This window comes from Equus caballus, chromosome 20, assembly GCF_041296265.1.
Source record: "Equus caballus isolate H_3958 breed thoroughbred chromosome 20, TB-T2T, whole genome shotgun sequence".
In the NCBI taxonomy this organism is placed as follows: domain Eukaryota; kingdom Metazoa; phylum Chordata; class Mammalia; order Perissodactyla; family Equidae; genus Equus; species Equus caballus.
Genome location: NC_091703.1, coordinates 57,385,564 through 57,401,444, shown reverse-complemented (window position 1 = coordinate 57,401,444; position 15,881 = coordinate 57,385,564). Strand labels below are relative to the sequence as shown.

Below are 15,881 nucleotides of genomic sequence, written 5' to 3'. Positions count from 1 at the left end.
AGATGATATAGACATGGCTGTATTCCAATAAAACGTTGCCAAAATAGATAGTGGGTCAGATTTGGCCTTAGGGCCATAGTTTGCTGACCCATGATGGTGAGCACAGGTCAGGTTGCCTGAATTTCAATTCTAGAGCAGATACTTACTAAGTCTTAGGCAAACTTCTAAGTGTTCATTTTCTTACCTGTGAGCGGGCATTAAAATAGCATGTACCTCTTAGGAATACTACGAGAAATAATGGGATCATGCGTCTGCAGTGTTTGGCACATAGGAAGTGCTTGATAACTAGAAATTGTTATGACTTCTGCAACTGTGAAGAGTTAGAGAGATTTGTATATAGTTAACCAGCTGAACAGTGTTGGAAAACTGTTAGATAAATGGGCTCAAATTATGTTTGGCTGTGTAATAAGATGTGTAAATGGAACTCTTTTTGTCTTAGTTTTGTCTGAGGACCCAAGAGTTGTAGTTGGCAAGGATCGCATTGCCAGAGAGATGAGCTAGACCACCATGCAGGACTTGCGAAGGAGGGGGCTGTAAAATCGGCGGGGTCTGCTGTTGCTCACCAATATCTATGTTCTTTTCTTCTGGGCACGTGGCCTCACTACACGTTTTGGCTTCCCTTGCACTTAGGTGATGGCACGTCACTGAGTTCTAGTTTGCGAAATGTAAGGAGAAGTGATGTGTGCTGTTTGAAGGCCTGGCCCGTTGGAGCCATCCACACGCAATCCTGGCTCTTTTTCCGTAAACTAGCAGAGTGGGGAGGGCATTGAAGACCTAGAGGGCCACAAGATGGGAGGTGCTGAGGCCCTAAATGACTGTATGGAGCAGAGCACTCATCCCACGTGCTGGTCCACGTGTGAGCGTGCCGTGAGTGACACGTAAACTTTTATTGTGTTGAGATGCTGAGATTTCGGTGTTGCTTGCTACAGCAGTTAGCCTACACTGACATTTATAGTCACCCCTCACCAAGTTTAGGCTATATGGATAAAGGCTGAGGATCCAGTTATGAGAGCTTAGAGCAGTGCTTGTTCCATAGAACTTTCTGTGATAATAGAAATGTTTTATCTGTATCATCTAATTCAGTAACCACTAGCTCCCTGCGGTATTGGGTACTTGGAAGGTGGCTAGTCTGCCTGAGGAACTGAATTTTTGGTTTAATTTTAATTAATTAAAATTTAAACGTGGGGCCGGCCTGGTTGCATAGTGGTTGAATTCGCACACTCTGTTTTGGCGACCTGTGGTTTGCAGGTTTGGATCCTGAGCGCAGGCCTAGCACTGCCCATCAAGTCATTCTGTGACGGCATCCCACATGAAATAGAGGAAGACTGGCACAGATGTTAGCTCAGGGACAATCTTCCTCAAGCAAAAAGAGGAAGACTGGCAATAGATGTTAGCTTAGGGCCAATCTTACACGCACACACACACACTCACACACGCACACACACAATTTAAATGCAAATGGCCACATGTGACTAGTGGCTACCCTATTGGATAGCTCAGAGTTAGAGACTGGAAAATTTGTTAGCAGTGCACTGAGTTTCACCCCAAGTAAGACCACAAGTCTCACCCCATGAGAGATTTTCCTAATGAGAGCAACTTTAAGTAGACCGCTGGGAAAGCTTGACTCGTGTCCTCAGAGTCTGTGTCCCAGGGCTGCTGCCAGACCACGTGGGATAGTTCCAAAGAACCAGAGACCACGCCTGGCTGGCTGCTCTGTTGGTGGAGCGAGCAGAGGTGGGTGCACTGGAAACAGCTTGTTCTCCCAGAATGTGTTAGGGCAAGGACACATGAGCATTTCTTATGGATCTCTTGGGAGAAAGAGCCCTGAGTCACTTTAAGCCCTGTCCAGGAGGAAGCCAGGAGGAGTGAGATGACCTCAGTGGAATGGCACTGTTTTTGTGACTGGAAGTGGCTAGAGAACTTTTTAATTATCTGAGAATGACTAGAAAAATTATAGGATCTACCCAAAATTTTCTGTAGGGTTGGGAGAAAACTAACCCCTTACTGTGGGTTTGAAGGATGGCCGGGAGAGAGAGTATAGTTAGTTTTCTGAGTGTACCCTATGATGCTTGCTTTGGTTAATCTAACAGTTATAATTAAAAAGCACTTTAAGCTCCTTAAAGGAGAAGATGCTATATCTCAAATGGCTTCAACCTCTAAGTCTTTTATTCTTTTCCCCACCCCCTCCGTGGAGGCCATGTTTTGTGTCTTAGGCGCAGATCGGTGCAGAATCAGACCTACTACGTTTTAGGCCATGTTGTAAGGATATATGTGTAACTCAATGGAATTTAAGAAAAAGCCAGCAAAAGGGTCTGGCTTCACAGCAATGAGAGTTGAGAGTCGGTTGTGGCTTTCAGGCCTTCTCACTGCAGTGAAATGCCAGAGGTATGACTCAGAGTTACTCCACTAGCTGCGGCTTTTCCTTGTGCTGTCAGCTGCTTTTCTCTCCTCACTGTTGTTTCTGTACTCTGTTACCCTCAGCCTACACAAGGGCCACACAGCTTCCATCAGGCCTTCTACGTCCCTGTTACCCAAAGTTTGGTCTGCAGACCAACACCATTGGGATCCTCTGGGAGCTTGTTAGAATTTCAGAATCTCAGGCCCCACAATCTGCATTATAAGAAGCATCCTAGGCTATGCATATACCTAGTAAAGTTTGAGAAGCCTGGTCTACAGAATGATTTTTCTTTCAGTTTCAACTTCTGTGCTGAGTGGCCCAGGCTCTTGGTATTTCTCTATCGAACTGTCAAGGGAGGGACTCCACCCAAGTGTCAAGACTCAGGAACCGTGACCTGAGGGGTGGAGTGCCGTGGTACCAACACCCTCCCCCAGGCAGAAGGGACTGTGGGTGGGGCATATGTCCAAGAAGGGAACGATTGACTTCAGTAAGATTTCGAAAGATTTCCATTTACAAAACTGCATTTCAGTTGTAATACGTTTGCAATTTGAAAAAACGTCAGGTCTCTCCGCCAGTCAGAGCTTGTGAGCAGCAGGAACTCATAACCAGTTGATAGAATATTTGTCAATATAAAAGAAACACTATATTACTAACCCGTGAAACCTTACCTAAAGTAAGCCTACAATTCCTTAGACTTTGTAGAGATTAAAAATAAACTTTTTGCTGTCATCATACCTCCAGGAACCAGTGATCTATACCAAAGGATGATTAATCATTAGAAAATAAGACTCTAAAAAGGTAATATTTTGCCCCACTGTCCCTTATTTGTCAGAGAATACATTCTCTCTGAAAACAGGTAGCTCTAGATACATTATTTTCTTATCCAGCTGACAGAGTGGCTTCCATGGTCATTCTTTTAATGTAGGATTGTTAAGACCAGAAAGGGCAAAGTTGCTCTAATCTTGAGGGTCCCGCTGCACACAGCACAATGGGGAACAGTGAATTTATGACCAAAACTACTCACTAACCACACAGTAGGAGGTAGGAGCTGGTATTAGTGAGAGCAGACATTCTCAGACTGTAGTCATGGAATGGCAGCATCACCATCGCCTGAGGACTCGTTAGAAAGGCAAATTCTCAGCCCCCATCCCAGATTTCCTCCATCGGAAGCCTCAAGGGTGCTGCCCAGCAATCTGTATTTTAATCAGTCTTCCTGGTGGCTCTGAGGCTTGATAAAGTTTGAGAACCACTGATTAGAGTAATGCAGACTTTCATGGCAAGTATATACTTCAGTGTATAATGGTTCAAACTCTCAAACAAAATAGAAATATATTTGTTGCTCACTTAAGGGTATAGATGGGTGAGCAGGTTGGCAGAGTGGCCTCCTGCATGATGTTATTCAGGGACTCAGGCTGATGAAGCCACTGCCACCTTTAATATGTGACTTTCAAGATTACTCTGAAGGTCATCTCAGCTAAAAGAGAAGAGCGTGGAGAAGTGGCTGTGGGAGGTGTTTATGGGTTAGGTCCACAAATGGCATACATTATGTCCACATTCCATTGGCTAGGACTTAGTCACGTGGCCCTACCTAATTGCAAGGGAAGCCAGGAAATGTGTTCTAGCTTGTGCCCAAGAAAAAGAGGCAAACATGGATTTTGGTGAGCAGCTAGCAGTGTCTGTCATAAACTGTTTATGGAAATTTCTGAGATTTTCTGTATTCTGGACCTAGTTTATTGCATAAACCCCTTTGACAGTCTGGTGAAGCCCATGGACTCATTCCCAATGTTTTTAAATGCATAAAAGAATATACATAGGATTACGACGTTAGCCAATTATATTGAAATACAATTACAAATTATTAAAAAATATATATATGTATTTTTTTTTTTGGTGAGGAAGATTGGCCCCGAGCTAACATCTATTTACCAGTCTTCCTCTATTTTATATGTGGGATGCTGCCACAGTGTGGCTTGATGAGCAGTGTGTAGGTCCATACCTGAGACTCCTAAAGCAGATTGCGTGAACTTAACCATTATGCCACTGGGCTGGCCTGCTAAAGACATTTTTGATAGAGCAATATATGTACTTCTTTATTAATGCATTAAATAACAAGATCTAATGATAGATTTACTAACTACTGTGATTTTGAAGTAACAATGAGTATAAATGGTATTTTGAGATATCTGCAGCCACTGTAATTTAAGATTTAAATATCTGTGATTTCTTTTGGTGGCAAAAGTCACAGGTACTGCTAATAATACCAGGTGTATGGCCTACATTCATAATTGAGCAATATGCTAAATTTCAATGAGAGGTTAGTAAAAATAGAGATATAAATTTTCCCCATCCAAGATCATTGACTGCCCCCCCCCCCCCATCTCTCTTGAATTTTATCCATGGATCCAAGAACTTCTGCTATTCACTTCATTTCTAGCCTTGGATGAGGAGAATCAGAATTTGTAGGGGTATTACATGCTGTATAAATGTCAGTTGATCGAGCTTCATAATATTTGAGTATGGTAAATTTGTATCTGATATACCTATAAACTTTGGTTTTTCAGGTATAGCAATACACAAAAGCAATTCTGTGTACATACTCAATGACTCAATGAATTAGTTTCCATTTATTCAGATGCTTCATCAGTAAACTGGATGTTAGTTTGATCTTATATAACAATAATTGTTACCTGAAAATGTTAACTTTTTCAATTTCTCCTCACTTATCTAAATTGTTTATAGACCTTTTCTTGTTTTAATCAGTTAGCATATATTCCTGAGCACTTCCGTGGTGCCCAGGCGTATGACTGTATGTAGACGATTAGCCCTGAATGCATTGCAGCCTTCTAATCTCCCTGCCTACAAACGGAGTGGCGAGAGCGCTAGTCTGGAGTTAGAGACCTGGCTTCTAATCTGGGTTTTTCTAAGGGTGAGCTTTTGCCTTAGGGAGGTTACTTAACCCTCAAAAGCCTCAGTTTGGTTGAAGTGGATACAATAGGCTTAGCACCTAAATGGTGCTTAATAAATTTTTGTTTTGATGTCTTCTACCTTTTCATGCTGGTCTGCACAGCCCAACAGCCGGTCAAGTCTGTGTATTCAATCTGCGAGGAGAATAGTTAACTGTGTGAAAGCATGACAGCAAGAGTAGGCAGTGGGCTTTTTTGTTTGTAAGCAACAGAATCTGACTCTGTGTGACTTAAGCCAAAAGAGAATTTATTACAAATATATGGTGGAACTCGCAATCAAGACTGAAGATCTGGTTAGAAAGGACAGAAGTAGGCAGCTTCCGAAGGGGTTGGGTGCAGCCGCTAGACTAATGAATCCCTAGTGAGTTTTTCAGTCTTCACCTCCCTCCATTTAATATCCAGCATCCAAGCAGAGAGACTTGGATTGTTTGAGCCTTGGCCCTGAGCCTCCCCGTGAACTGCACCAGGTTCTTAAGGGGCAGGATCTAGAGTGAGCTGTGGAGCCCCTGCCTCAGCTCTGTATCGAGACCGCACATCTCGAGGAGTCATTACCCAAAAGGTGCTGAGAAAATGGGGAGGCCTAAAGATGCAGATGTCCACTACCGAGAGACCTCCACGTGTCTATCACCTGCTGGTTAAAGGGGATCCGGGCAAGAGCGAATGAATAGAGAGAGAAATGGACTTGATTTGACACCGTCAAATCCTGGGAGCATCTCTGAGAGCTTATAGCACCACCTACCGTTTTAAAATAAAATTTCCTCTGTTAAAAGTTGTGGCTTATTTTTTAGAGTATTTGGGACAAGCAAGTGTAATAAACCATAAACCTATAATTCTGTGCAGTGGTTGAGGGAAATAAAAAAAGGTGGCTGCCCGGGTTGCTCATGGTGTTTGTGATCACAGCTCTGAATGCTGGGGTGTAAAATGCTGCTGCAACCTCCCAGAACTCAGAAAAATAGTAGTAGTGATGGTGATAATTTATTGACTACTTATTGTAATCCATGTACTGTTCTAAGTACTACTATGGATTATCTTGTTTAAACCACACCATAACGCTGTGAGAGAGGCAGTACTGTGTGCATTTGATAGATGAAGGAACTGAGGCACAGAGAAGTCACTTGGCCAAGATGGCACACCTAGTAAGTGAGCGAGCTGGTGTGCGAGCCCAGAGAGTCTGCCTCCCTGGAGACTGAGTGCCTGGGACTCTAGAGTGAAGAGCTCTCTCCTGATGCCCGGGGTGGTCAGCCTCCCGGCAGGACCCCCCATGTGTCTGCCAGCAAGCACACCTGCAGGGTGATTCGTTTTCCTCTTTACATCTGATGAAGAACACTTTTGTCTTTAAGAATGTCTATCATTCACACAATTAGTGTGCATAGTAATCCTGGCCAACACTTCAATATCCCTACGTGCCAGACACTCTTGTAAGAACTTTACTCACATTAATTCGTTTATTCTTCTCAACATCCCTATGTGGGGACTGCGATTTTCAGTCTCCATTTTACAGGTGAGGGAATGGTTAAGTAACTATCCGAGATCACACAACCAGGACATGACAGAGGCAGTGCGTGAGCCCAGATCGTCTGCCTGTGGTGTGTGTACTGTACCACAGCGCGGATAAAACTTGTTTAAATGTAAGAGAAATCAGAGAGGCCTACGTGATGGTGCTCAGATCTTGAAAAGAATGTGAAGGTGGGATGAAAATGACTGACGTTTAGGAAGGACTGTTTTAAACTGCTTCCAACTTTTATTACAAGTAATGCTCGAATATCCTCCCGGACATACTTGGTAGAATTTCTCTAGGGTAGATAGAGGCATGTGGATTTACTGCGTTATTGCTCTGCAGAATGACTGTACCAACATGTTTTAAGTTTTCTGGGTCACTTTAAGGGAGTTTTATGTAGTTTTTTTTCCTAAGTGTTTCTAAAATTTGTAGGTCACCGAGGACTATTGGTAACAATACAAGTTAAGCAAAATCCAGTTGCTTATTACTCGTAAGAGCATAAGAGAAGGAGAATCTGCATTCTTACCAAAGAAATAGACTCAACTCTCCCACTGTGACAAAAGCTAGTGTATTATCAAGTACTTTATAATTCTACCACTGCTCTTATTTCTGAACTAGAAAGAAGGCGGGGGCTGTGGAAACTAATGCCACCTAGTGGTTAGACTAAACTCTGCTCCTAGAGGTTCTCGGTCCTCAAAGTGCTGAAAAGTACCAGAGGAGCTGGTTAAAAATCAGATTCTTGGAGCCAGTCCTGTGGCCTAGTGGTTGAGTTCAGTGTGCTCTGCTTCAGCAGCCAGAGTTTGGTTCCTGGGCACGCACCCATACCACTCCTCAGTGGCCATCTTGGCAGCCATGTTGTGGCAGTGACACACGTACAAAATAGAGGAAGACTAGCAACAGATATTAGTTTAGGATGAATCTTCCTCAGCAAAAAAAGAAAAAAAAAATCACATTCTTGGCCTCACCCCTAGTGAGTCTGCTTCAGAAAGGAGAGAGATAAAGAGGGGTGTGTGTGTGTGTATGTGTTGTGGGGGGGGGGGGGAGGGTGTCCAGGAACCTGCATATTTAAAAAGCAGCCCGCATGGTTGTCGGTTCTGACCCGTTTGGTCCTAACTCTGCTCGCAGAACGCGGCTTAGGAATTGGCTCAGCTCCTTCTTTTCCCTAATCCTCTTCACCAGCAGCTGCTGTCGCCGCTCCTGGATTATATGGGAGCTGTGGGGATCTGCCACCACTATTTTGGGTTGAGGAGGATGCAGCTCAGCTTGCACATAGAGGAGGAATGGGAACAGGCTAACATGTTGGGGGTGAGAAGAAAGTGCTTGAACTGTGACCTCAGCTTTGCCAAATGTATTTGCATTTCCTCAGCCCCGACATTTGTCTTTTCTCCCCTCTCTGTATCCTTCAGCCTGGAATTCAGGGTCTCTATCAGCAGACGCCAGACCTTGTCCGTGTCCCTCAGTGAGAAGGCCGCTGTGCACATCCATCTTTCAGAGTCCCACAGGATCATGCTCAGCCTCTTCTCGTCCTGCTTCTCCTTCTAAAATTCCCTCTTCTATTCTTTATGCCTTTGCTATCTTTAAATTTTCATACATCTTTTAAACTTCAGAAGCCCTACCACTTCAGAGAAGCCCTCCTTGGAGCGTTGGTCCCCTTTGCCCCCTCACGTCCCCCATCCTCACGCGTATCTTTACTCTTATCCCGGCACACCATCAAATAGTGGTTCTTCTTGCTACACAGATATTCCATCCATCTGTCTGTTGTTGTACTTATCCATCCATTCTTTATGTTGTTTCCCTTGCCTGGAATATTCATCCTTCAAATGCTACCCACTCAACTAAGCCAAATATAGACTATTCTCACCTTCATTCACTGATTCCTTCTCCGAGATCTGTGGGCACTGACAGTCCTCAGCTGCCCACTTTGCCCCTTAATTACACATTCCAGTGTGTTCATGAGCTCTGTTAGACTTCTGCTCTCCAGGAAATCGTGAGCTACATGAGGACAGAGATTATTTTATGTAATTCTTTCAGATTTCCCAAAATATGCACATTCCCAAATGCATGATATGGCTTAAATGAACTTGTTCCTGTTGTCTAGCGAGTTGTCCTTATTCACACCTTGCTCTAAAAGAGAAGGAAAAGTAACATCTTGTTGAGCACCTGCTGTTTCCCAGATCCTGTGCTTAGAATTTTTATCTATGTTACCTTACTTAAAACCTAAAAACTCTGTGAATAGGATGTTATCTATTTCTTAGATTAGAACAGTTAGACTCACAAATATTTAATCATTGTGTAGCTACAATTACCAGGTCAGCATTTGGACCCAGGCCCATCTGTCCCCAAAACCCACAGTCCTCCCTCCATCGTGTTGCCTCCATTTCGTTGCAGGTCTTCATTTTATGGTATTTTGTAAGGGTGCTTTGCATTCCTGATTTCCTTTCTTCCAGGAGTCTGCTCTCAGGAGGGTCAAGTGGCACCACACTTGGAATAGTGCTCAGTCCTGCTCCCTATACCCTGCTTCATGCCTATGTGGGAATACCATTCTTCACCCGTGGTCTGATTTGTATACACACAAGTAAAGCAATGTGCCCACCTGCCTTCTTTTTTTGGACTGGCTTTACTGGATTAAAAACACTTCTTGGGGCCAGCCCTGTTGCGTAGTTGTTCAGCTTCAGCACACTCTGCTTTGGTGGTGTGGACCTACACTACTCGTCAGCTGTGCTGTGGTGGCAACCCACATATAAAGTAGAGGAAGACTGGCACAGATGTAAGCTCATGGCTAATCTTCCTCAGCAAAAAAAAGAGAAAGATTGGCAACAGATGTTAGCTCAGGGCCAGTCTTCCTCAGCAAAAAACAAAAACAAAAACAAAAAACTCTTAGTGTTGAATAACTCTGGGCCCTGAAACACTTAGGTGCTTTACAGAACACACCACCTTTGCTTGCATGCCAAGCCTGTTTCTCCATGCTCACTTTGGAAATGTAAATGATCTCAGTGAGCTGGGTGTTTTTTGGAACTCTTTGTATAACTAGCCCCAGAAAATTTCCAAACTAACTCAATACAACTCTGGATTTGTTTGGTTGTGTTCTGTGCTACAGGGATTCAGGGCAAGCCCTCGGCATCTTAGGAGACGAGCTGCAGCGGCTGCGGCTGCCCGTCTGGAAGAAGCCAAGCCTGTGGTGGAAGTTCACCATCAGAGCGAGCAGGAAATTTCAGTGAGGAAACGAAGAATCAAGAAAAATAGCCGAGTCCAGCCAGAATTTTATCACTCCGTTCAAGGTGCTTCAACCAGAAGACCTGTAAGTAGAGAAGTGTCTTTTATAACAATGTTAAATACGGTGTCAAAGGGTGTGGTCATTCTTTTAGTTTTAAAAAATTATCAGGTGAACTTGAAATATTTACGCTCTTGGTATCCCCAGCATGCGGCCGTGTGTACTCACGTGAGTTCCAGCAAGGAATGTGGTTTCACAGGAAGCCCTGGGGCAGGGAGTTGCTGAAGAATCCAGTTAGTCGCTGCCAGACAGATGGATGTAAAAACTGGGGAATTCTGAGCCCCGTTGGAGCCGGGGTCTAGGATGAGGATGGGGGCCATAGAGTCAACAAGCTGAGGTGCGGTGCTGACCAGATCAGAGCTGGGGAAGAGGGCCGACCCCAAAGCCAGCAGCAGGGTGGGAGGAGCGTGGACGGAAAGGAAAGGGGAGGTTGGAGTCTGGGTGGGAGCTGAACCCCTGCAGGGGGCTCTTGGCCAGTCAGGCCTGCGCTGCCCGCTGCAGCCAGCCAGGGTGACTCTGTGAGGGTGCTGGCCTTCTCAGGTGTGGCGTTTCTGTTGTTCCCAGGCAGCAGCCTTGTCCTTTGCTTTTCTTTTTTTTCTTTTTGTTGAGGAAGATTAGCCCTGAGCTAACATCTGCCGCCAATCCTCCTCTTTTTGCTGAGGAAGACAGGCCCTGAGCTAACATCCATGCCCATCTTCCTCTGCTTTCTATGTGGGACTCCTACCACAGCATGGCTTGACAAGCAGTGCCATGTCCACACCCGGGATCCGAACCGGCGAACCCCAGGCCGACGAAGAGGGACATGTGCCCTTAACCGCTGCGCCCCGGTGGCCCTGCCTTGTCCTTTTCTAACCAAGTGCCCTGTGTCTCTGTCGGCCCAGTGCTGCCTGACCGGGGAAATTCGCGGCTCACCTGGGGCTGGTCTCCATCTACTTCCTGCTCGCCTCTGAAGCACATTTTTCTGTGTGCCTGGATTTTTTTCTTGGTTGGGGTTCTCACGCATGGACTTTTTACCAAGGCTGTGACAGTTAAGGATTTGGGGCTTAGAACATGACAAACTTTTACAAAACTATTTCGTGACTTTAATTTTCCGTTGGTTTAGCATTAAAGCAAATTTCCCTCTGGTTCATGCCAACCTAGGGGAGCCATCAATATTTGACTTGATAATAAGTCTTCGTAAATTATTAAAACAGAACTGCCATCCTGTGGGGGTGACCATGTGGCAGGCACATGTGGAAATTGTTAGAAAGCCAGGAGAATGTCTGACAGTGACCAGGCTGGTGACAATGGCAAGAAGCTAAATTCCTTTACAGAAAACGTCTCATTTATCTTTAACCATTTGTAAAATAAGCACATACTTAGAGACGAGAATATTCTTTTCATGATTTAATAAAACAAAGGCTAAGGAGAATTGGTGTCTACGTGGAGCAATATTAAATAGTAGGAAAATTTATTCATTCAACAAACGTGAGCTTTTTACAGGAAATAAGGGACTCACAGATATATATTAATAACTGTCAGTTATTGAGGGCTTACTGTATAAGAGGAATTATTCTACATGACTCACTTAATAACCCTCTGAGGTAGAGGTGGTTGTTGTTCCCATTTTATGGGTGCTGACATTGAGGCCCAGAGAGAGTAAAGAACTTGCCTAAGTTTACCCAGTTGTTTGGGGCAGAGTCCATGATTTGCATCTAGGCAGCCCGCCTCCAGAGCCCAAGCACGTCCCTCTACCATCTGCCACCCTCCTGTGTTACCTGGTCTCCAGGAACTCCCAGTTGAGTCAATGGACAGACATGCAAACAAGTAAACGTAAAGCATGTCTGTGTTACGCAGATGCTGTTGTAGAGTTGTGCACGTGGCACTACAGAAGCGTCTTGGAGGTCCAGTGATATTTACAGAGAAGCAGACACCTGAGATGAGTCCTGAAGGACAAGGAGTTTATCAGCTGGGAAGTGGAGGCCGATATCTCTGATGAGAAGAACACGTACAAAAGCACCGAGGCACTGAAGGATATGGCACACTGGGGACAGCTCGAGGTGCTGCCGGTAGATGAGACTGGATGGGTCAGGCAGGGCCAGATCATGAAGAGATTGTCTGTTATGCTGAATAGTTGGTTTTATCTCTGTGATGGGGATCTATGGAAGGTAGGGATTAGGCACCTTGGTTCTCTTGCCCAGAATCTAGAGAATTCTTTGCTTCTTCTCATCTCCCGCTGTGGATCAGGATGGAGGAAGTGATTATCATCAAAGTTTAGAAACCCTCCGCCGCTGTTCTTCTCTCATGAACACTGTACATCACTGCCTTGCGTAATAAGACATGTTCCTCATGGCTCCGTGACCTTGAACTTGCTTTGTCCTTGAATTCCTTTCCTCATTCTTCGTTGGTCTGGTGAATTCCAGTTCACCTCTTAAGACTGACCCATGATCAAGTTCTTGTTCAGAAACGTCTTTTCTGGTCCTTCCTGTCCTAGTGAGGTGCCTTTTGTTGTGCTCTTTGAGCCCTTATACAGATCTCCAACATAGCCATTATCCAAGTGAAAAAGGCAGGCTCCGTACTAAGAAAGACATGGTTCAAATCATGCTCTGTGTATCTGGCAGCAAACAGTTGACACACCAAGAGAGTTTAACTGAAGAGAGTGAAATGAAAGGACTATTGACAGAGGTGTGGGCAGAGCTAGGGCGCTTCACCAGCCTTCAAGGGGAGCCCACCTACCTACCACTCCTCGCCTGAAGGGGCCGCAGAAGGCAGTGGTCTCACTAGATCCTGGTAAGAGATGCTGGAGCCACAGAACCTCCACAGGAGCTGCGGCTGAGGAGCGCAGCCACGCCAGGTCCCAGCGAGCCAGGAAGGGAGCGGGGAGTAATGCGCCACCCTCTTTGCTCCTTCTGGTGCTTTCCATTGACCCAACCTAAGTGGAAGCCAGAAGGTGATGCGGATTGCAGAGATCAGCATCCCAAGAACAGAGCAGGGCAGAGACGGGCAGGGAGTCTGAGAGGGGACAGGGACAGTGAGAATAAAAAATATGTGGTAATCTTTGGCAAGTTGTTCAACTCCTTGACACTCAGCTTTCTTCTATAAAGTGATAATAACAATAGCTACCTTGCTGAGTCGTGAGGATGAACTGAGCTGACATATGGAATAGATGGCATAATGACTTGCTTAGACTAAACAATAAAGGCTAATTCCTTCCTTTCCTTTCCTCTCGTACACCTTGACTTCTTTGGGGGCCGTATCGTCTGGTCCAGAATATCTCCTGGCATATGGCATCTGAATGCATTTTATTAAATAAGTGAATGAATGATATTTATACATGAGTATTGCTTGTGCACTATAGGAATTCAGAGAATGAAGAGGGTTTGTTTTTTTTACCCCCCAGTAGAGTGGTCCAGAAGAGAGGGGACTGAGTTGGGCTTTCACATATGGACAGGAATTGCCCAGGCAGCAGGTGTGGGTCTGGGAAGTGGAGGCAGCAGAAGTGTGAGAAGCATTTGGCTGGGTGTGGGGATTCATGTGAGAGAAGTACAAGGTAGAGCTGGAAAAAGAGGGTGGGGCCAGGAGACATTCCAGACAACCACTCTGTTTAAACTTCATTTTCTGTGCTTCCTGGAGACCCTGGCAGAGGTGAGTAGTGTGATTAAAGCAGGATTTTGGGAAGATTAAACATGTGCAGGGGGAGTCAGAGGGGAGCAGGATGGGGGCCAGGTGAGTAGCCACTGCGGAGTCTAGGTTGCCGTGAATAGAACCTGAACTCGGCTTACCCCGGGACATGCCCTGCCTGCGTCTCGTGATCATGCTGTGGCAGAATCTCAGGATGGCCTTTGCCCTCTCTCCTCAGAAGGAGCAGTTGCAAGAGGGAGAGATTAGAGGGCAGGAAATAGCAGTGGAGGCTGCTCTGGTTTGGGGCAATATAAACAGTCTGGGCAGTGTTCTTGGGGCAGGTAAAGCTCACCTCCTCCATCTGTCTGCATCTCCTAGGGGTTGTCTCGGAGACTGGGAATTGCCAGAGTTGGTGGTGAGGAGGCTGTTGGCTCCCTGTCTCACGTGATTCCTGCTCAGCCTTCTGGGACCTTATGGCTTCTGCTGACCTTTCCCTGTTTTTATGGGGAATCGGGCCGAGGCCTTGTGTCCTCTTCTGGATTTGGTTAGGCATAGTCAGTAGTGCCTGCTAGGGCCACCGTGTTCAACATGGCCCCGAGGCCTTTTCCTTTTCTAACTTTCACATTTGGAGAAAACCAGTGTTACCACGTGTTGCCATGAAGGCAGCTCTGATTGTGGTTTGGGGATGCAATAAAAATAAATCAGCTGTGGTGACTCAGGATTATTTGAATGACTTGGTGTGGAGAACTGCAGGCATTTCTAGTGGCTTCTGAGTAAGGAACAGGCCCCGGAGTGAGACAGACTGAAACAGGATGTAGCTATGAAGGAGATGAGTCAGGAAATGTGACAGTGCCGTTTCAGCCAACTTCAGCCAAGTAGGACCATCCTCTTGATGGAGTGGGCCACATGCCACCTGGAATGCACTCTACTTTGGCATCCTTGGCTGCTCTAACCCATTGACTTATTCTGAATTCATAACTTATACTCAAATGTGCCTATAAGAATTTATAATGGAGATCACTCCTAGAAACTTAATAATGTATGTGTTTTTTATTTCCCTCCTTTGGAATGTTTCTAAGGATGAGTTAGCTAAAAATTTATCCTGATTTTCTCTTAGTGAATATGTCTTGGCACTTACATTATATATTAAGACATGTCACTGCAACACTTAGGAATTTTCTCCCACCTTGGCACAGAAAAGATAATTACACCTAGACCTCCATTTGTTCTTTAGTATTTTGACATTGCGAAGCATTTTTTGGTCTTTTTAAACATCATCGTCATCATCACAAGAGCTCTCCCATTTACTGCGTGCTTACTGCATTGGCAACACATGGACATTGTTCTCTGCGTGCTTCTCGACTTTTTCTCGCTTAATCTTCCCAGCAGTTCTCTGGGGTAGGTGTCCCCTTTCCAGAGGAGGAAACACGTCACTGTCACACAACGGGTAGATGATGGAACTCAGATTTAAACTCAAGCCCTCTGGCGTGAGCAGTTTGAGAACGGAGAAATTCAAAGGACCACATTTCTCATGTGGGTGTTTATCCTAATCAGCCTTCCCATTGTAATTTAATTACTTTGAGTCTCAGTGTTCCTACCTGCATAGATGGTAGATATAAATGAGATCTTTGGGTTTTTTAACTATTACATAAATCAAAACCTATTTTTAAATGGTGTTGAAAACCCCAGATAAACCCCAAACCTCATTTTTGCCATGCATTTTATTGATCCTCTCTTTCCGTGAAAGATCACCTAGGAAGTAGCAAGAGTCTTTCTACCCTATTGCCCGCTCACGTGAACCTCTTAATGTGTAACAACTCTCACACCCAAGAAGTATTTATGTGTTTGGTGTTGGGGATGGGGTATGGGGAAATAAAAATTTTAGACTACTTGAAAGTAATCAGGCACCGTGACTCTATTCCTGTCATATTTCCCTGATTGCACTTTTTTGCACACTACAGCAGCATTGCCTATGTTTCCTCATGACTTAGACTCTGAGACTTACTCATAGAGCTGAAGGAGTATCTGATTAAAAATTACTAGTGCTGTCAAGTCATTGCCCAAGCTGTAGCTTGCTCCCCTTGCTGCCAAAACCTGGGCCCCCCAGCCTCTGTCCTTTGGGGCCTCCGCCATGAGAAACTGGGTCATTGA

General features: G+C 45.0%; 1 protein-coding gene across 22 annotated transcripts in view; it reads left to right on the top strand.

Moving 5' to 3' along the window:
* DST (dystonin) overlaps positions 1–15,881 on the top strand; it is a 440,189-nt gene that overhangs the window by 43,120 nt on the left and 381,188 nt on the right. For all 22 annotated transcript variants that reach the window (XR_011430068.1, XR_011430067.1, XR_011430066.1 and 19 more), the window contains exon 3: positions 9,957–10,157. Coding sequence is in view for 19 of the 22 variants with exons in the window: in XM_023624291.2 (XP_023480059.1) it covers positions 9,957–10,157 (201 nt within the window). In the remaining 3 variants the exon portion in view is untranslated. The remainder of the gene's footprint in view (positions 1–9,956; positions 10,158–15,881) is intronic.